The sequence below is a fragment of the Hemiscyllium ocellatum genome, chromosome 6, assembly GCF_020745735.1.
Source record: "Hemiscyllium ocellatum isolate sHemOce1 chromosome 6, sHemOce1.pat.X.cur, whole genome shotgun sequence".
Classification (NCBI taxonomy): domain Eukaryota; kingdom Metazoa; phylum Chordata; class Chondrichthyes; order Orectolobiformes; family Hemiscylliidae; genus Hemiscyllium; species Hemiscyllium ocellatum.
Genome location: NC_083406.1, coordinates 69,286,293 through 69,307,876, shown reverse-complemented (window position 1 = coordinate 69,307,876; position 21,584 = coordinate 69,286,293). Strand labels below are relative to the sequence as shown.

Sequence of the window (21,584 nt, the reverse complement as noted above, 5' to 3'; positions counted from 1 at the left end):
TTCATAATTTGCTCTTAGCTATAGCTGTAAGCATGTTTGTTTTCAAGGTACCCATAAATCTCTTGACCGTAGTTGGTAAGCAAGGGCGTTTAATACTTTAATGAGTCCAGCCCAGGTTGTTTGCCCATTTACTGAATGTAGCACTGCTGAACGGGGATCCATCAATAGCTCTCACTTTATGAAGGATTCAAGCAAGTTAGAAACCTGGTGGAGCTACATATTTACTGCTTTCATTGAAACAGACATAACTATTTCCATCACATCTGCTCTAGTCATTTGTGACAACCGGCAGGTCTTCACTAGTGGGCAAATCTGCAGGTTCAATTCTAACTTCATAAGAACATAAGAACTAGGAGCAGAAATTGACAATTCGGCCCTTTGAGCCTGCTCTATCATTTAATACACTCATGGTTGATCTCATCTTCGCCTCAACATCACTTTCATATCTGATCTCCATAAGAGCATGGTGGCTCAGTGGTTAGCACTGCTGCCTCACAGCGCCAGAGACCCGGTTCAATTCCCGCCTCAAGCGATTGACTGTGTGGAGTTTGCACATTCTCCCGGGTGCTCTGGTTTCCTTCCACAGTCCAAAAAAAAATGTGCAGGTGAGGTGAATTAGCCATGCTAAATTGCCCGTAGTGTTAGGCGTAGGGGAATAGGTCTGGGTGGGTTGCATTTCGGCTGGTCAGTGTGGACTTGTTGGGCCGAAAGGCCTGTTTCCACACTAAGCAATCTAATCTAATCTAACCCCGTTGCTAATCTGTCTGTCTAAATTTATTCAGTGTCCCAGCTTCCACTGCATGGTGGGGTACGGAGTCTCACAAATTTATATCCCTTTGAGAGAATCAATTTCTCCTCATCTGTTTTAAATCTGCTCCTCCTTATCTTCAAACTATGACCTCTCATTTCCCCATATGTAAAAACATCCTTTCTACATCTACTTTGTCAATCCCTTTAACATCTTACATACCTCAATTAGATCTCTTCTCAATTTTCTAAACTCTAGACAGTATCGGCCTAAACTGCTCAATCTCTCTTCATAAAACATACCCCTTATCTCTGTAATATATGGACTGAACCTCACAACTTTAACCCATTCTCCTAGAAATAGCTCAGACTTTAGGAGATGATCACAAAGATTTGACATAGCGATTGTTTGACATCAAACACTTGATTTTGTACCATTGGTTTTGATATTTCCTGGTGATCTCTATGTGCTAAATCAACAACCTGTCCCCTCAAACAGACAATAGACAATAGATGCAGGAGTAGGCCATTCAGCCCTTCAAGCCTGCACCGCCATTCAATATGATCATGGCTGATCATTCCTAATTAGTATCCGCTTCCTGCCTTATCTCCATAACCCTTGATTCCACGATCTTTGAGAGCTCTATCCAACTCTTTCTTAAATGAATCCAGAGACTGGGCCTCCACTGCCCTCTGGGGCAGAGCATTCCACACAGCCACCAGTCTCTGGGTGAAGAAGTTTCTCCTCATCTCTGTCCTAAATGGTCTACCCCGTATTTTAAGCTGTGTCCTCTGGTTTGGCACTCACCCATCAGCGGAAACATGTTTCCTGCTGCCAGAGTGTCCAATCCTTTCATAATCTTATATGTCTCAATCAGATCCCCTCTCAGTCTTCTAAACTCAAGGGTATACAAGCCCAGTCGCTTCAGTCTTTCAGTGTAAGGTAATCCCTCCATTCCAGGAATTGACCTTGTGAACCTACGCTGCACTCCCTCAATAGCCAGAATGTCTTTCCTCAAATTTGGAGACCAGAACTGCACACAGTACTCCAGGTGTGGTCTCAGTTTTATGATTTCACAGCTGTCTTACACAGTTGTAACATTAAGTCTTATTTTCTTGATTGGATATCAGCCAGTGTTGCAGCTTGGGCACCACATTTAGAGTTAGATTGTTAAGATGTTGTTTGGCAACCTTTTCCTCATGGCTACTAAAACTGGCTATTGGCAACAGATGTCGAAAAGACAATTTCACTGAGTTCATGATTTGGAGATGCTGGTGTTGGACTCAGGTATACAAAGTTAAAAATCACACAACATCAGTATGCTTCCAATTAAACCTGTTGGACTGTAACCTGGTGTGTGATTTTTCACTGAGTTCAGTTTGCCTAGCCAATATTCAGCATACAGCAGGCACAGCCGACTCCCTCTGCTGCCTGCGTGTGGTAGTCTGAGGCAAAGAAGTACAATGCAATTTTTAAAAAAATACAGTTGCAGTTGGTAATGTTTGTAATCAACTGGGGTGGGGTGCTGGAGAATGTGCCTTCACAAGGAGGAAGAGCTGTCATCAATTTGTAGGGTATAAGCTGTGTTATATGCTGCTTTAAAGGATTTCAGACCAATATGTGGTTTTTTTTTGTTCGAAGTCTGGTTTCAATGCGAGTGCTTCATTTACTGTCAGTTGGTGGTACTCTTTGAGAGGGCTGCTTCCCCAAAGGAAATTCAACATGTTATAGCACGGCATGCAATTTGACTTACATTGGTCTCAACATCCCAGAAACAATCCTCATGGCATTTGTTCATTGTATCAACTATATGTTAATCATGGAAGAATACAATAACTTCATATGAACTCCTGTTAAAGTAAATTTTCCACCTTAAAAACATGCAATCCAATGCTGCGAATAAAGTGATGGAATGCAAAAACCATGTTCCTGATCCAAACAGAAGAACACAAAAAAATGCAATGTATCTTGAATCCCAGACATTTAATTCACGAGGGTCTGAGACATGATATGTGGCTGTGATAACTGAGGTATTCACCAATTTTTTTTAGTGAACAATTTCCTGACATTCTAGAAAATAGTTGTGATTACAATGATGGAAATAAAAAAGCCAAGTTTTTAGGTACTCAACAATTAGCATCATCTCACAAATATTCACCCCCTCCATCAGCACCGCTAGTAAGTGTGTACCATCTACAAGATGCACTGTAGAAATTCAATAAAGCTCCTCAGATAGCATCTTCCAAATACACAACCACTACCATTTATAATAACACACTATCCTGACTTTGATATGTATTGCCATTTCTTTGATTATGCTGGGTCAAAATTCTGCAACTCTCTCAGTAACAGCATTGTTGGTCTATCTACAGCAAATGAATTGCAGCAATTCAATAAGGCGACTCATAGCCACCTTCTCAACAGTGACTAGAGATGGGCAATGAATAATCAACCAGACAGCAATGCCCACACCCCATGCATGAATAGAAAAACATCAATTCAAGCTACCTGGCAAAGTTATTGGAAGAGATGTTGCACAGCACCTCCAAACATTACCTTAAAAAACATTAATTTCTTCAACTCTGATCAATCAGGGTACAGGACACCAACATGCACCTAAAACACTTTGCTCTATCAAACTAAAAGAATGAACATCTACTGTTTTGCCAGTCATGGGAAAATCTTTTGACAAGTCATCCCCAGAGTTTTCCTGATAATCATCCACTCCTGGACTATGGTCATGATCAGCAGGAATTTTAAGTTATAGACTATTATAAGAATAAGTATTCAATCCATGCTTTCTCTAGGAGTAGGAGAAAGGCATGAGGAAGAAGTTAGATGAGGAGTAGATAGCCATGATGTGTGACAAAAAAGTAGCTTTGTCTATTTCTCAAAAAGTACTTACCAGGTTCAAGCTCAATTGTACCATTTTTTGGTTGTATAATATTTGGGCCAATACCAGCTTTACAGCCTGTAGAAACAACAACATCCTTTTAGCAAAACGATCAAGGAAAATTTGGTACAACTATGCTCGATTGGTAATCAGCATATATAAGCAGCAGCAAAAAGCTTTATTTTACACTTTGTGGACATAAATGAAAAATACATCTTTCAATATTCCACTATGCTATAACAAGAATATCAGAAAGGTATGAACTGGTGATAAATAGCTAATCTATTGCACTAGATGGTGTTATTGTTTTTGTTAAACAAATAGTCTGGAGTCCATCATTTGTCATCCAATGATTAACTTCCTTTTTAACAGGTTTCAAAAGCATTTGTGATCCATTAAATTGTTTGGGCTTTCTAGAATTTTAAATATTTGTGAAAGAGATCAGACAGCTTTTCTCACATAAGAACATGCACGTTTTTGTTCTGATTTAGCAATCATTTGTGACCTTCAATAAAGAACAAATGAAACGCTGAAGTATCTAGTCTTGGGAGGAAAAAAAATGTAGTTGTTAGTGTTGCCATCTTTGCAATTTCCTAGCAGAGCAACTTTTAGAGGCATACCAAAGGTATGTGTAGGATTTGAAGGGTGCCGTCATGCTGATGTAGTTGGCAGTCATGCAAAAATGCTGTTGTGTGCAACTGATGCTTAGTCTGTTAATGCTTATAATTTGCTTTGCAAGTAATCAAGATTAATTCTAAAAGAATGAGAAGCTAAAAATATTTGAAAGTTTACAGCCAATATACCATCAAATCATAACAACATAATACTTTCACTCAGAAATTCCACATGACTTATCCAAGACAAGCAGATATTGCCTTGGAACACAAACTTACCTTTAATATCAAAATCAATGGTTCTTGCTGTTCTGTACTGTAAACCATCATGCACAAACTGCAGTTCACAGACGTAGATTCCTCCATCCGATGGCTGCACATTTGTTATAGTGAGGTACTGGTCATTTTTATAGAACTTATATTTTTCTCCATTTGAAAGAGGTTTACAATCCTAAAAATAAAGTCATTCACAATTACAATGATACAGTCAAAGCTCACAAATCCAGATGCCCTGGGGGTGACAGACACACTGTGTGGACAAACGGCAGGCCAAAATGTGTGCCTCCCTTTTGTTAATCTCGAATTGATCTGAAATCCTAGTCATTAAGTGATTGTTCTTGTTAGGGTGGATATTGTTTCCCTTTAAAAATAACACAGCAGGAATTGTAAAATGCACTTGCACTGAGAAAGGCTTAGCAGAAGTCATCTGAACAATTTATATAAACAACTCATATTTGTAAAGTATCTTTAAAGCAATGAAACATTCCGAGTGCTTCACAAGCCTATTAAGTATGTGACTGAGTTACGTAAGCAGTTATTAGGTCAGATGATCAAAAGCTTAAACAAAGTGCTCGGTTTTCAGGGATTCATTGAAGTAGGACAGAGAGGCAGAGAGTTGAAGGGAGGCAAGTCCCAGAACTCGGGGCTCTCACATCTGAAGGCTCAGCCACCCAAAATTTAAGAAATTATAAAGAAGCCAAAATCTGAGGAGTGCAGAAGTTTCAGAGGACTGCAGATCAAGAGTAGATCACAGAGAGTGGGCGGCTAAAAGCTATGAATGGATTTGAGAAGCAGGATGAGAATTTTCAACTTAAGATGTGTTTGACCGGTAGCTAATGCACAGATGAAATAGGAGAATGGAAATGTGACCCGCTGAGAGTTAAAATGCAATAGCAGATTTTTTGATGACTACATGTTTGATTTAAGCCTAGATCTAAGAAAGGCTTGAATAAAGGTTTCAATAGCAGATGAACTCAGAAGAGTGAAGTCAGGCAATATTCAGGTGCTAGAAATTTAAGGCAAAACAACACCCACAAGCAAAGGTGTGACAATGAAACGTTTTTTGTTAATGCAAGCAGAGGGGGAAATCAATACTTTGGCACAACGAAGTTGCACAGACAGCAACACAGCAAGCAGGCAGGCCAGTTCCAATTCTATAGCAACAACTGTGCCACAATAAATTCCATGACCTCACCAGCTCTCATAAGATGAAAAAGGGACCAAGCATGTCTTTCAAGTAGACGGTGAACTTCTTTTTCCCATTGTTGTGTATACATGTTTTACAGTTCACCACAATGGTCCACAGGCTGAAATTGTTTTTGTAACTTCCAATAATCCACCCAACGCCTCCGTCATTTCTTTTTCTGCGTTCACGCCACTAATACTCTCGTGTAATATGGAATGGTTTAGTTCATTCTCCCTTTATTATATGGTGTTCATGTCATTACCTAGGCTTGACTGCTATCCACATCAACCAAAGTCAATATCAACAGAGAAAGATTGGCCACAAAGAAATGATGCCCCAAACCTCAACCCACTCACGCAGAAGGAGCCTTGGAGTTCTTGGGTGGAGAAACTATAAAAGATGGGGAAGAAAGAACCATTACATCAGCTGAAGGTCAGTTAGAATAGTCTTCACCTCACTCGCATCCAGTTGAGACCCCAAAAGTCCACAAAACATTCAGTGGCATGTACTTACAACACAGGCCCTTGGCTATTTATGGATTTTAAATTTTAGACTAGATGGACTTTGGAAATTGTGCTGTCTATTCTTTAACAATAACTGAACTGCAGGATGGTCAATCAGTGATTGCACCAACACAAAGCTCAAATGGCTGGTCCTTGCTGGAATACTTCAGAGGAATGGTTGAGAAGGTGCTGCCACACAGCACACATCATGGCTTGTATTGTGATATAGTGGTGAGTACTGCTGCCTTGCAGCACTAAGGATGCAGGTTCGATTTCAGCCTTGGGCAACTGTACGGAGTTTGCACATTCTTCCTGTACAAAGACTGCTCCAGTTTCCTCCCACAACCACTGCACTGAAAGAGGGGTGAAGAGATAAAGGGAAGCTGAAGGAGAAGACAATGCAGATGAACTAGCAATATGAAAAGAACATTTTGCAGCACTAGGAGCTGCTTTTAATGCTTTCCCTATTGTACAAAAATCATTCCTGCAAAGTTTTCCAAGTACTCCTCTGCAGACATTAATAAATAGGCCTCACATTCCGCCTAATGGAAGTGGCTGCAAAGGGAACTAAGAGATGTAGGCTACCATTGAAGGATGAAGCAAAGGGGTTTAACTCAGGGGCTCCTATTACTTCAGCTTTTCTTCTGTGAAACACATCTCATTGCGTAACGACCCCCTTTTTGGATATTTATGTGGTCTCTCACCTTTCTTAGATTAGATTACTAACAGTGTAGAAACAGATCCTTCGGCCCAACAAGTCCACACCGACCCGCCGAAACGTAACCCACCCAGACCCATTCCCCTACATTTACCCCTTCACCTAACACTATGGGTAATTTAGCCTGGCCAATTCACCTAACTGCACATTTTTGGATTGTGGAAAGAAACTGGAGCACCCGGAGGAACATGCAAACTCCACACAGAGAGTCGCCTGAGGCAGGAATTGAACTCAGGTCTCTGGCGCTGTGAGGTAGCAGTGCTAACCACTGTGCCACCGTGCCGCCCATAAACCTTTGATTGGGATTACTGCTCACTTGTTTCAGTCCTCATTTAAAATTGTGGCTGTAACAGGCTGCTCCTTTTTGAGGTATTTTAGGTGTTGGATGTAATTTCCTCAAATTCGAGGAGCAACAATTACTATTTTATATGCTTTTGCATTTTTTTCTCCCAAGTTCCAAAACAGTCAAAAAACAGCACTTTAAAAAGGGAGAAGGACAGACAAAAGGCAGCACACGGTCAGTGAGAGAGAAGGAGAAAGAGATAAACCCACACTGCTAACTGACACAGCAGTGAATCTGCGCAGGTATTGACTTTGGTGTTTGAATTCATGCATCTCTGGACATCTGACTGCGTCTAGGAAATATTTAAAAATTCACAGCTGACCTTGGAGGAACCTGTATGGAAGAGGTCACAGTACAGAAACAGATAAATGCATAGTCTTTAAGTGTAGCCTTGTTGTAAATCTACAATAGTGTGTAGAGTGGGTTCTTTCTTGATTACATGTTTTATTGAGATCTGTCTCTTGATTAAATTTTTAAAAATATAAGCCATAAGTATAAAGTTAGCCTGGAGCAGTGTTTTAACACGGCACTATTTTCTGAGTCTGTAGGTTGTGAAGGAGTAAAAATGGCCTTCAATAGAGTGATATGCTCTTCTTGTTGGGATGTGGGAGTTTAGACTTGTCTGCAATAAAAGTCTTTCATATCCTATCAGATTGAATGGATCTGTTGAGTGACATTTAGAGGCAATGAGTGATTTACAAGAGCAAGGGAATGTGATTGATGGAAGTTACAGGATGGGAGAAAAGCTGCAGATACAGTCAGGCAGATGGGTTAATTCCAGGAAAAGTAGGAGAGGTAGGCAGGTACTGCAGGAGTTTTCTGTGTCTAGATTAGAGTGGTGCTGGAAAAGCACAGCAGGTCAGGCAGCAATGAGGAGCAGGAAAATTGATGTTTTGGGCAAAAGCCCTTCATCAGGGATGAAGGCAGGGAGCCTCCAGGTTGGAGAGATAAATGGGAGGTGGGTGGGGCTGGGGAGAAAGTAGCAAAGAGCACAATAGGTGGATGGGGTTGGGGATGAAGGTGATAGGTCAGAGAGGAGGGTGGAACGGATATGTGGGAAGGAAGATTGGCAGGTAGGATAGGTCATGAGGATGGTATTGAGCTGGAAGGTTGGAAATGGGGTAAGGTGGGGGGGGTGGGGGGGGGGAGAGGAATTGAGGGAACTGGTGAAGTTCACATTGATGCCCTGGGGTTGAAGTGCTCCGAGGTGGAAGATAAGGCATTCTTCCTCCAGGCGTCGAGTGGTGAGGGAGCAGTGGTGGAGGAGGCCCAGGACTTGCCGTCCTCGGCAGAGTGGGATTGGGAGTTGAAATATTGGGCCACGGGGCGGTGGGGAAATTTCAGTTATCTGTAAGAATAATACGGTGGTTATTGGAAGGGATTTTAATTTTCCAAATACAGACTAGGACTACCATAGTATTAGTGGTTTAGTTAGAGAGCAACCATAAATCTATTAGTATCAAAACAGTGACAGAAAAGGATTGACCAGATCTAAAAATTGAAGTTCTAAATTGGAGAAAGGCTAATTTTGATGGAATTAGGTAAAAACTTTCAAGAGCTGATTGGGGGCAGATGTTCACAGGTCAAGGGATGGCTGAAAAATGGAAAGCCTTCAGAAGTGAAATAACGAGAGTCCAGAGACAGTATATTCCTGTTAGGGTGAAAGAAAAGGCTGGTAGGTGTAAGGAACGCTGGATGATGAGAGAAATTGAGGTTTTGGTTAAAAATAAGAAGGAAGCATATGTCAGGTATAGACAGCAGAGATTGAGTGAATCCTTAGAAGAGTATAAAGACAGTTGGAGTATACTTAAGAGGGAAATCAGGAGGGCAAAAAAGGGACAGGTCAGAGTTTGCCAAACAGGGTTAAGGAAAAAGCAAAGGGATTCTACAAATACATTAAGGATGATAGGATAACTCGAGAGAGAGAATAGGGTCTCTTAAAGATCAGCAAGGCCACCTATGTGTGGAAGGGAAGATACTAAGCTAGTATTTTGCATCAGTGTTTACTGTGGAGAAGGATATGGAAGATAGAGAACATGAGGAAATAAATAGTGATATCTTGGAAAATGTCCATATTACAGCAGAGGTGGTGCTGGATGTCTTGAAATGCATAAAGGTAGATAAATCCCCAGGACCTAGTCAGGTGTATCCTAAAACTCTGTGGCAAGTTAGGGAAATGATCGCTGGGCCCCCTGCTGAGATATTTGTATCATCAATTGTCACAAGTGAGGTACCAGAAGACTGGAGGTTGGCTAATGTGGTAACATTATCTAAGAAAGGTGGTAAGGAAAAGTCAGGGAACTACAGACTAGTGAGTCTGACACTGGTGATAGGCACTTTTCTGGAGGGAATCCGGAGGGACAGGATTTACATGTATTTGGAAAGGCAAGAACTGATTAGGGATAGTCAGCATGGCTTTGTGCATGGGAAATCAAGTTTCACAAACTTGGTTGAGTTTTTCGAAGAAGTAACAAAGAAGATTGTTGAGGGCAGAGCAGTAGTTGAGATCTATTCATTCGACAAGTTTAGATCTCATGGAATACAGGGAGAACTAACCATTTAGATACAGAACTGGTTCAATGTTGGAAGATAAAGGGTGGTGGCGGAGGGTTGCTTTTCAGACTGTGACCAGTGGAGTGCCACAAGGATCGGTAATGGGACCATTGCTTTTTGTCATTTATATAAATGGTTTAGATGTGAGTTTAAGAGGTGTAGTTAACAAGTTTGCAGATGACATCAAAATTGGAGGCGTTGTGGACAGCGAAGAAGGTTACCTCAAATTACAAAGGGATCTTGATCAGACAGGCCAATGAGCTGAGGAGTGGCAGATGGAGCTTAATTTAGATAAATGCAAGATGCTGCATTTTGACAAAGCAAATCAGAGCAGGACTTATACACTGAATAGTAAGGCCCTGGGGGTATTGCTGAATAAAAAGTGACCTTGGAGTGCAGGTTCATAGTTCCTTGGAAGTGGAGTTGCAGCTAGATAGGATAGTGAAGGCGGCGTTTGGTATGTTTCCCTTTGAGTATAGGAGTTGGTAGGTCATGTTGCAACTGCACAGGACATTGGTTCGGCCACTTTTGGAATACTGCATGCAATTCTGGTTTTCCTCCTATTGGAAGGATGTTGTGAAACTCGAAAGGGTTCAGAAAAAATTTACAAGGATGTTGCCAGAGTTGGAAGATTTGAGCTATAGGGAGAGGTTGAATAGACTGAGGCCGTTTTTCCTGGATCATCAGAGGCTGAGGGGTGACCTTATAGAGGTTTACAAAATCATGAGGGGCATGGATAGGATCAACAGACAAAGTCTTTTCACTGGGGTGGGGGTGTCCAGAACTAGAGGGCACAGGTTTCGGATGAGAGAGGAAAGATATAAAACGGACCTAAGGGGCAAAGTTTCATTCAAAGGGTGGTACGTGTATGGAACGAGCTGACAAAGCAAGTGGTGGGGGCTGGTACAATTGCAGCATCATAAGGCATCTAGATAGGTATATGAATAAGAAGGGTTAAGGGATAGTACATAGAAAAGTACAGCACAGAACAGGCCCTTGGCCCACAATGTTGTGTCGAGATTTAATCCTAATGTAAAATATAATAACTTGACCTACACACCCCTCAACTCACTGCTATCCCGGTGCATGTCCAGCAGTCGCTTAAATGTCCCCAATCACTCTGCTTCCACTGCCACTGCTGGCAACACATTCCATGCATTCACAACTCTCTGCGTAAAGAACCTACCTCTGATGTCTCCTTTATACCTTTCCCCTAATATCTTAAAACTATGACCCCTCGTACCTGTCAATCCTGCCCGGGGGAAGAGTCTCTGGCTATTGACTCTATCCATTCCTCTCACTAACTTGTATACCTCGATCAGGTCTCCTCACTTCCTCCTTCTCTCCAGAGAGAAAAGTCTGAGCTTTTTCAACCTTTCTTCATAAGGCAAGCCCTCCAGTCCAGGCAGCATCCTGGTAAACCTTCTTTGCACCCCTCTCCAAAGCCTCTGTACCTTTCCTATAATAGGGCGACTAGAACTGGACACAATATTCCAAGTGTGGTCTCAGCAGGGACTTGTAGAGCTGTAGCAAAACCTCACGGCTCTTAAACTCAATTCCCCCTGTTAACGAAAGCCAAAACACCGTATGCTTTCTTAACAACCCTATCCACTTGGGTAGCAACTTTGAGGGATATATGTACTTGTACACCCAGATCCCTCTGTTCCTCCACACTTTCAAGAATCCTGTCTTTTAATCCTATATTCATCATTCAAGTTCGACCTTCCGAAATGCATCACTTCACATTTATCCAGATTGAACTCCATCTGCCATTTCTCAGCCCAGCTCTGCATCCTGTGTATGTCACGCTGCAGCCTGCAATAGCCCTCGATACTATCGACGGCACCTCCAATCTTTGTCTCATCTGCAAATTTACTAACCTAACCCTCCATCTCCTCATCCAAGTCATTTACAAAAACTACAAAGAGCAGAGGCCCAAGAATAGGGTATGGGCCAAGTGCTGGCAGGCTGACAAGTGGCAGATGGAGTTTAATTTAAATCAATGTGAAGTGCTGCATTTTGGGAAAGCAAATCTTAGTAGGACTTATACACTTAATGGTAAGATCCTCGGGAGTGTTGCTGAACAAAGAGACGTGGGACTTCAGGTTCATAGCTCCTTGAAAGTGGAATCGCAGGTTGATAGGATAGTGAAGGAGGCATTTGGTATGCTTTCCTTCATTGGTCACAGGATTGAGTACAGGAGTGGGAAGTCATGTAGTGGTTGCACAGGACATTAGTTAGGCCACTGTTGGAATATTGTGCGCAATTCTGGTCTCCTTCCTACTGGAAAGATGTTGTGAAACTTGAAAGGATTCAGAAAAGATTTACAAGGATGTTGCCAGGGTTGGAGGATTTGAGCCATAGGGAGACATTGAATAGGCTAGGACTGTTTTCCCTGGAGCGTTGAAGGATGACAGGTGACCTTATAGAGGTTTACAAAATCATGAGGGGCATGGATAGGGTAAATGGGCAAGGTCTTTTCCCTGGGGTGGGGGAGACCATAACTAGAAGGCATAGGTTTAGAGTGAGAGGGGAAAGATATAAAAGAGACCTAAGGGGCAACTTTTTCACACAGAGGGTGGTACGTGTATGGAATGAGCTGCCAGCGCAAGTAGTGGAGGCTGGTACAATTGCAACATTTAAAAGGCATCTGGATGGGTATATGAATAGGAAGGGTTTGGAGGGCTATGGGCTGTGTGCTGACAGGTGAGACTGGATTGGATTGGAAATATCCGGTTGGTACAGAGGAGTTGGACACACATACCAATTATCACAATCGGTTCAGAGTTTGACTAACAGCTTTAAGGGTTATTAAAAAGTTAGCAATCTTTTATACGGGTTATGAATCCAAATGCTTATTTTTTTTTAAGCAGATTAAGTACTTCAGGGGATCAAAATGCATTGAAGAAGATTTTCTAATGAAAAGTTATTTTTAAAAAAAATACTGATGTCTGTAATAAATATGTAGAGCTTTATTGCATTTCAGCATAGCTCCTGAGATCTGCCACATTAGATTCTGGGTGACTTAGCATGACAGACATGTGGTGGTGCACAGGATACAAGAAAGAGAGGTGTTTTATTATTCTTTATTACTTCATGACTCATGTGTGTCACCAAGACAGCACATTGCTAACTATCCTTGAGGTGAATGACTTGAAGGGCCAGTTCTGTTTCTGTGCTGTACAGCTCTATGACTTTAAAGTGGACACAGAATGCTTCCAGAGTCATTTTTCTTCGCATCATCCTTTTGGTCCTCTATTTTGAATGCCAGAGTTTAATGTTGCTGTCTGATTATTTTTTAAATCAGACTAAATGACAAGAAACACAATAAAGACCATTTTCTCACACATGTTATGTACTTCCTTGTGCCAGTTCAAACAGGGACTTTCCACATGCGAAAACGGGAACATGTCCATTGTAAGTCTAATTAGTGTACTTGTCAGAGTTCTGTTTCAGTGTATTCTCAGCACAGCTATAAAGGTATGCTTCCTTTTTGAGAAAAAATATAGGCTTGAACATTTTTAGTGTAACTGGCATTTATTGCCCACTCCCAACTGCCTTTCAGAAGTTCATGATAAGCTGCCTTGTGAACCACCACAATCAATTCTGACAACCTGAGGAGAGTTAGGGATGGAGATGCTTGGAGTTTGACTCAGCAATAGTGACAGAAGAAATACAAGCCTTTTTGGTTTTTTTTAAATGAATTTTTTGTGGAGATTTCAGGAGCGATTTAAAATGGCAGACAGGACCCAGACTTGGAAGTCGTACCACCAGGTCAGACAGCTCCTAGTAATGGGAAGGGGGCAGTCAGAGCAGACAAATGCAAGAAACCCAAACTCAGCAGGTCTATTTCACAGCAGTGTGGAGTTGAAACAGAACTAACATTTGCTGTAGTAGAGGTCTTATCTCATGATGTGCATGTTACTTTCTTTTACAGCAGAGATCAATGCTCATAAATGGCAGATATAGGCTGTAGAACAGCCAAGCTTGATACGCTTTTTTTTAAATTAAAAGATACTCTGCCTGAGTCTGATTTGTAAAGAAATCTGTGCTTTTGGTTTCAATAGCTGTACGTTTATATAACTCTTTGAATAAGATTATAGTATTATTGCTACATGAGAGATTTCCACACATACCAATTATCACAATGGGTTCAGAGTTTGATTAACAGCTTTAAGGGTTATTAAAAAGTTAGCAATCTTTTATGCGGGTTATGAATCCAAATGCTTATTTTTTTTAAGCAGATTAAGTACTTCAGGGGATCAAAATGCATTGAAGATGATTTTCTAATGAAAAGTTATTTTTAAAAAAATATACTGATGTCTGTAATAAATATGTAGAGCTTTATTGCATTTCAGCATAGCTCCTGAGATCTGCCACATTAGATTCTGGGTGACTTAGCATGACGGACATGTGGTGGTGCACAGGATACAAGAAAGAGAGGTGTTTTATTATTCTTTATTACTTCATGACTTGTGTGTGTCACCAAGACAGCACATTGCTAACTACCCTTGAGGTGAATGACTTGAAGGGCCATTTCAGAGGGTCATCAAGAGCCAACTACATCACTACAAGCAGCTTTAGAGTCATACGTAGATCAGGTCAGACAAGGATGATAGATTTCCTGCCCTGTAAGGCATTGGTAACCCAAGAGCATGTTTATGATAATCAAAGAGAGATTCACTGAAACAACTGAAATGAATAATTGATTCAATACCTTAATTAAATTCAAGTTCTACCAGCTGCCGTGGTCAGATTTGAACCTACGTCCCCATAGCTGTTCCAGTGACATCACCACAATGCCATGATGTGGGGCTGTGAATCAATGTGAGGACTGAGGCCTACAGGACCAAGTATTTAACAAAATAACTTAGGCAATGTCCCCGAGAACTGAGCTAGACTTTTTAAAGCAATCTGCCTCATCATGTGGCAGATTTTGTGGCCACCACCAATCTGCAGCCAGGAATGACAAGCCTGACCCCAACCTGCTCTCCCCTCCCTAGGACAGAGCTCCTGCCGAGATTTTCTAGCTCTGAGGAGCTGCCTCAGTAGCAGAGACCCAGGCCTTAGTTTAAAAGCAGGACTGTATGCAGTTTGGAGGAGACCTTGTGAGCAGCGACATTCTCAGTCACCTGAGGCCCTTCCTCTTCTTGATGAGAGACATCCAATTTGCAAGGTTTTGTTGGAAGAGTGTTGGTGCATCTTGTAGACTGGCACACACTGCGAGCATCATTCAATGGTGGTGGAGGGAGTGAAAAGTTAAAGAGGGTGATCAAGCAGGTTGCTAGCTCCCGGAAGGGTGAGCTGCACTCATCCAGGCAAGTGGTGAATAATCCAGCCCACCTAAATTGCTTTAGGTGATGCAGCACCTTACATCAGTAAACTAGAGAATATAAAGTATAAAGGTACTATGATATAGTTTCTTTACCTTATACCAAGTTAGTTCAAATCCATCTGAGGTTATATAATTGCTGATCTCTGGACAAGGAAGTCTTCTAGAAATCCTCGAAAATGAAGTCCTTGCGTAGGAAAATCTATTCTGGAAGCACGATGCACTGGTAGAGTTAGTGACTGTTAATGAAACAGCTATTTTGACACAAGATGTTGGATACCTGCAAGTAAAGTGAATGAAATGTTAGAATGGTTTTAATACATGAAATCATTAACGTTTTGGTGGGTTGTTTATACTAAAGACAAAGGCAAAGTTGCTATAGTCTCAGAGGACCATAGAGCTACTCCCTCACTAGACAACAAGACTGGTGGTGAGTTAACCAGAGGGTTACCATGCCTCAGATGAGGGGTGAGGTCAAGAACATGGGAGTTTATTGGTAATCTCAGCCAGTACAGAAATTAACCACACCTTGTCACCATTAATCTGCATTGCAAACCAGCCATGCAGCCAACTGGGCTAACTAGCCCCTTTTCAACACAAAATATTTTACTTGAATTGCTAAAGGAGAAAGTATGTAAAACATGCACTTATTTTTCAACAATACGTTCCGGAAAGAAGTGATAAAACACAATCATATTTTACAGCAGTTGAAGGGCTCTAATTCTAAGCATCAACTTTGCACGATAGCAAGGATCGTAGTACCTTTGCCTGGGAACGGGACCCAAGTAATGATTTTGTGCCTGCCTGGCAATTCCAGGCGGGAGCTGGAGATTTTGTAACATTTCGCTGTCCAGTGTTGCATAAGATAGATCACTGAGACACTCCATTCAACAGACAGCAGACCAGATTTCACTCTTTCACCAGAAGCAAGCAGGGGTGCATGATTCCAGGCCTCTACTTGGGGAAACTCACTGTATACATATCACTTTGCAACATCATAGGACAAGTTTTCCAGTTAATGGAACAAAAAGGGACTTCCATTGTTCGTTCATGGGTGTGGCACGGCTGGTTAAGCAAGCATTTATTGCTCATCCCTGATTGCCCTTGATGAGGTGAACTGTTGGAGTCTTTGCAGCATGAGGACACACTCAGTACCTTTAGAGAGGGAGTTCAAGGATTTAAACCCAGCAAACAATTAATCAGTGATATTGTGCCAGGTTAGGATTGTGAGTTTGGGTTGGCACGGTGGCTCAGTGGTTAGCACTGCTGCCTCACAGCACCAGGGACCCGGATACTCTGAAAGTCGATGTGGACTTGTTGGGCCAAAGGACCTGTCCCCACACTGTAGAGGTTCCCATAGATCAACAGCCATACGGAACTGGCATACAGAAGCTGACCCTTCAGTCCCTCTCGTTCATGCTGACCAGGTTTCCCAAATAAACCATGCCCACTTACCCACGTTTGGCCCATTTCCCTCTAAACCTCTCCTATCCTTGTATGTGTCCAAGTATCTTTTAAATGTTGTAACTGTACCTTCATCTACCCCTTCCTCTGGCAATTAATTCCATGTATAAACTACCCCATGTAAAATAGGTGCCCCTCAGGTCCCTTTTAAATTCTTCTCCTTTCACTTTCAAACCTAGGGGCTATAATTTTAACTTACCCACCTTTACTATTCACCTTATCTATGCCCCACATCGTGGCATATAAACGTTCATAAGGCAATCCTTCAGCTTCTTATGCGCCAGAGTCACCTCATAACACAACCCCTTCCACACCCCACCCCAATCCAAACAATTTCCTGGTAAATCTTATAAATCCTCTCCAATTTAATAATATCCTTCCTATAGCATGACGATCAGAACTATCACAATACTCCAGAAGTGCCCTCACCAATGTCATTTACAACTTCAACATGGCATCCCAACTCTTATACTCAATGTAATGAAGGCAAGCGTGCTAAACATCTTCTTAACAACCTTGACTACCTATGACACAACTTTCAAAGAATTATATACCTGAACCGCAAGTCTCTCTGTTCAACATACTACTCAGGGCCCTTCCATTAACTGTGTAAGTTCTGCTCTTGTTTGTTTTACCAAAATGCAATATCTTGTATTTACTCAAATTAAACTTCAACTGCCACTCCCCAATCCATTGGTCCAATTAATCAAGATCCCTTTGCAATCTTAGATTACCTTCTTCAATATCAATTATACCACCAAGTTTGGAGTCATCCACAAACTTACTAACAATGCCTCCTAAATTCTCATCCAAATCATTCATATAAATAACAAACAAGTGAACACAACACTCATCCCTATGATACACCACTGGACACAGTCAGAAAAACAACTCTCCACCATCACCCTCTGTCTCCTAACATCAAGCTAAATTTGTGTCCAATTGATGTGCTCTCCCTGAATCCCATGTGACCAAATTTTACTCATCACACTACATGTGGAATCTTGTCAAAGGCTTTAATGAAGTCCATGTAGATAATGTCTACCACTCTGCCCTCAGTCTTTTTTGTTACGTCCTCGAAGAATCTGCCCTCACCTATCTAGGAGGTGAAGGTTGTGGGTTTGGAAGGTGCTTGTAAGAAACCTCGTTGAGTTTCTGCAGTAGACTTTGTACACAATACAGACTGTATGTCAATCGTAGAAGTATTGAACATTAGGGGCAGTAGCAATCATGCAGCTTGCTTTGTCCTGGATGGTGTCAAGCTTCCTCAGTTTTTTGGAGATGTATTCATCTAGGCAAATGCAGAGTATTCTATCACACTCAGAGTCATAGAGATGTACAGCATGGAAAAAGATCCTTCGGTCCAACTTGTCCATGCCGACCAGATATCCCAACCCAATCTAGTCCCATCTGCCAGCACCCAGCCTATATTCCTCCAAACCCTTCCTGTTCATATACCCATCCAAATGCCTCTTAAATGTTGCAATTGTACCAGCCTCTATCACTTCCTATGGCAGCTCATTCCATACACATACCACCCTCTGCGTGAAAAAGTTGCCCCTTAGGTCTCTTTAATATCTTTCCCCTCTTACCCGAAACCTATGCCCTCTAGTTCTGGACTCCCCGACCCCAGGGAAAATACTTTGTCTATTTATCCTATCCATGCCCCTCATAATTTTGTAAACCTCTATAAGGTCACCCCACAGCCTCCGACGCTCCAGGGAAAACAGCCCCAGCTATTTCAGCCTCTCCCTATAGCTCAGATCTTCCAACCCTGGCAACATCCTTGTAAATCTTTTCTGAACCCTTTCAAGTTTCACAACATCTTTTCGATAGGAAGGAGACCAGAATTGCACACAATATTCTAAAATTGCCCTAACCACTGTCCTTTACAGCTGCAACATGACCTCCCAACTCCTGTACTCAATACTCTGACCAATAAAGGAAAGCATGCCAAATGCCTTCTTCACTATCCTATCTACCTGCGACTCCACTTTCAGGGAGCTATGAACCTGCACTCCGAGGTCCCTTTGTTCAGCAACACTCCCTAGGACCTTACCATTAAGTGTGTAAGTCCTGCTAAGATTTGCTTTCCCAAAATGCAGCACCTCACATTTATCTGAATTAAATTCCATCTGCCACTTCTCAGCCCATTGGCCCATCTGGTCCAGATCCTGTTGTAATCTGAGGTAACCCTCTTCGCTGTCCACTGCACCTCCAATTTTGGTGTCTTCTGCAAACCTAACTGTATCTCTTATGCTCGCATCCAAATCATTTATGTAAATGACAAAAAGTAGAGGACCCAGCACCGATCCTTGTGGCAGTCCACTGGTCACAGGCCTCCAGTCTGAAAAACAACCCTCCACCACCACCCTCTGTCTTCTACCTTTGAGCCAGTTCTGTATCCAAATGGCTAGTTCTCTCTGCATTCCATGAGATCTAACCTTGCTAATCAGTCTCCCATGACTCCTGACTATATCTTGTTGATAGTGGATAGACACTGGGAAGATAAAAGGAGAGTTACTGCAGAATTCTGAGTGTCTGGCCTCCTTTTCTGGCCACAGTACTCACATGGCCAATTGGGTTCATTTTCTACTCAGTGGTAACTCCCAGGACGTTGGCAGTGGGACATTCACCAATGGGATATGATTAGATTCTCTATTATTAGAGATGGTCACTTGACTAATGCAAATGTGACTTGCCATTTATCAGACCCGAGCCTGAATTTTGTCTGGGTCTTGATGCATATGGACACAAACTGCAAAAGTATACGTGGGGCTTCGTATGTTGCTGTACGTGGTGCAATCATGTGTGAACATCCCAACTTCTGAGCTAATGATGAACACCATTAATGAAACAGTGGTAGATCACGGTGCCTAGAATTATCCTCAGTCCTGCCTGAGAGCTCTTGTGGTACTGTGGTAGTGCCCCTACCTCTCAACGAGGAGGGCCTAGTTCAAGCCCCATTTGTTCTTGTGGCGTGTAATACTACTATCTCTGAACAGGATGATCAGAACAATTCTCTGGGATGCGTGCTAGCTTCTGTGTTGGAGTAGCAGTGTCCCTAGCTCAGAGCCAGGAAGCCTGGGTTCAAATCCAAACTGTTCCAGTGGTGAGCATGATACTCCTGGACAAGTTGATTAAAAAAATGTCCTCAGGACCTCCTGCAGAGATGTAAGGCATGACTCCAACCAGGAGAAAGTGAGGACTGGAGATCAGAGTCAATGAGTGTGGTGCTGGAAAAGCACAGCCGATCAGGCAGCATCCAAGAAGCAGGAGAATTGTCATTTCGAGCATAAACCTTACATCAGGAATGAGTTCCAACCAGCAGAAAGTTTTCCCCCCGATTTACAGTGATTCCTGTTTTGCTAGAACTCCATAATGTCATACTCAGTCAAATGCTGCGTTGATGTCTCAAGTGTCACTCTTACATTTGGAGTTTGGCTCTTTTGTTCACATTTGGACCAAGGCTGCAATAAAGGTAGGGCTGTAGAATCACAGAATCCCTATCATGTTAAGAGAGGCCATTCAATGCATCGAATCTGCATTACCCTTCCCTAGCTCCGTAACCTCACACTTCCTATGGCTAATCTGCCTAACCTGCACATCCTTGGACACTATGGACAATTTAGCACGACCAATCCACCTAACCTACATGGAGTCATACAGCATGGAAACAGATCTTTGTTCAACTAGTCCATGTTGAACATAATCCCAAACTAAACAAGTCCCACCTGCCTGCACCTGGCCCATTTCAAAACCAAATCTTTCCTATTCACATATTTATCCAAATGTCTTTTGAACTTTGAATTGTACCCACATCCATCACTTTCTCAGGAAGTTCATTCCAATAGTGAAGCACCTTCTATGTAAAAAATTTGTCCCCCATGTCTTTTTTTTAAATCTCTCTCCTCTCACCTAGTCTTGAAATCCCCCATCCTAGGGAAAACTCAACTACCATCTATATCTCTCATTATTTTATAAACTTCTATCAGATTGCCTCTCAACCTCCTACGCTCCAGTGAAAAATGTCCCAGCCTTTCTTTATAACTCAAACTTCCTATACCTGGCAACATCCTGGTAAATCTCTTCTGAACCCTTGCCAGCTTGACTGAGGGGGGAAACTGGAGCCCAGGATAGCAATCCATGCAAACTCCACACAGATAGTCATCCAATGCTGGAATTCGAACCCAGATCCCAGGTGCTGTGAGGCAGCAGTGGGGAGCTAATAGCCTCGTGGTATTATGACTGAACTGTAATCCAGGGACCCAAGTAAGGTTCAGAGTACCTGGGATTAAATCCCGCCATGATAGATGGTGGAATTTTAATTTCATAAAAATCTGGAATTAAGAGTCTGATGATGACCATGAAACCATTGTCGATTGTTGGAAAAATCCATCTGATTCATTAATGTCCTATAGGGAGGAAAACTGCAATCTTTATCTGGTTTGGCCTAAATGTGACTCTAGCAATGTGGCTGACTCTTAGCCTTCCGGGCAACTAGGGATGAGCCATAAATGCTGTCCTAACCAGTGACGCTCTCATCCTTTGAATGAATAAAAAAAAGTGCTAACCACTGAGCCATCATGCCACCCAACAGCCAAGAATCTTGGCAGAACCCATCATGAGGATCTCAAAATAGGCTATTCCTTTGCAAATGCCACTTGTCATTGACCCTTTCCATCATTTTGGCTCTGCTCCAGAGTAGACAGATAGGGGCGGCACAGTGGTTAGCACTGCTGCCTCACAGCGCCAGAGACCCGGGTTCAATTCCCAGCTCAGGCATCTGCCTGTGTGGAGTTTGCACATTCTCCCCGTGTCTGCGTGGGTTTCTTCCCACAGTCCAAAAATGTGCAGGTTAGGTGAATTGGTCATGCTAAATTGCCCGTAGTGTTAGGTGAAGGGGTAATGTAGGGGAAAGGGTCTGATTGGGTTGCTCTTCGGAGGGTCG

General features: G+C 42.2%; 1 protein-coding gene across 1 annotated transcript in view; it reads right to left on the bottom strand.

Moving 5' to 3' along the window:
- LOC132816934 (interleukin-1 receptor type 1-like) overlaps positions 1 to 21,584 on the bottom strand; it is a 59,418-nt gene that overhangs the window by 9,906 nt on the left and 27,928 nt on the right. Inside the window, exons 4-6 of the mRNA XM_060826958.1 lie at positions 15,266 to 15,449; positions 4,535 to 4,706; positions 3,654 to 3,719 (exon numbers count right to left, since the gene is read on the bottom strand). Coding sequence (XP_060682941.1) covers positions 3,654 to 3,719; positions 4,535 to 4,706; positions 15,266 to 15,449 — 422 coding nt within the window. The remainder of the gene's footprint in view (positions 1 to 3,653; positions 3,720 to 4,534; positions 4,707 to 15,265; positions 15,450 to 21,584) is intronic.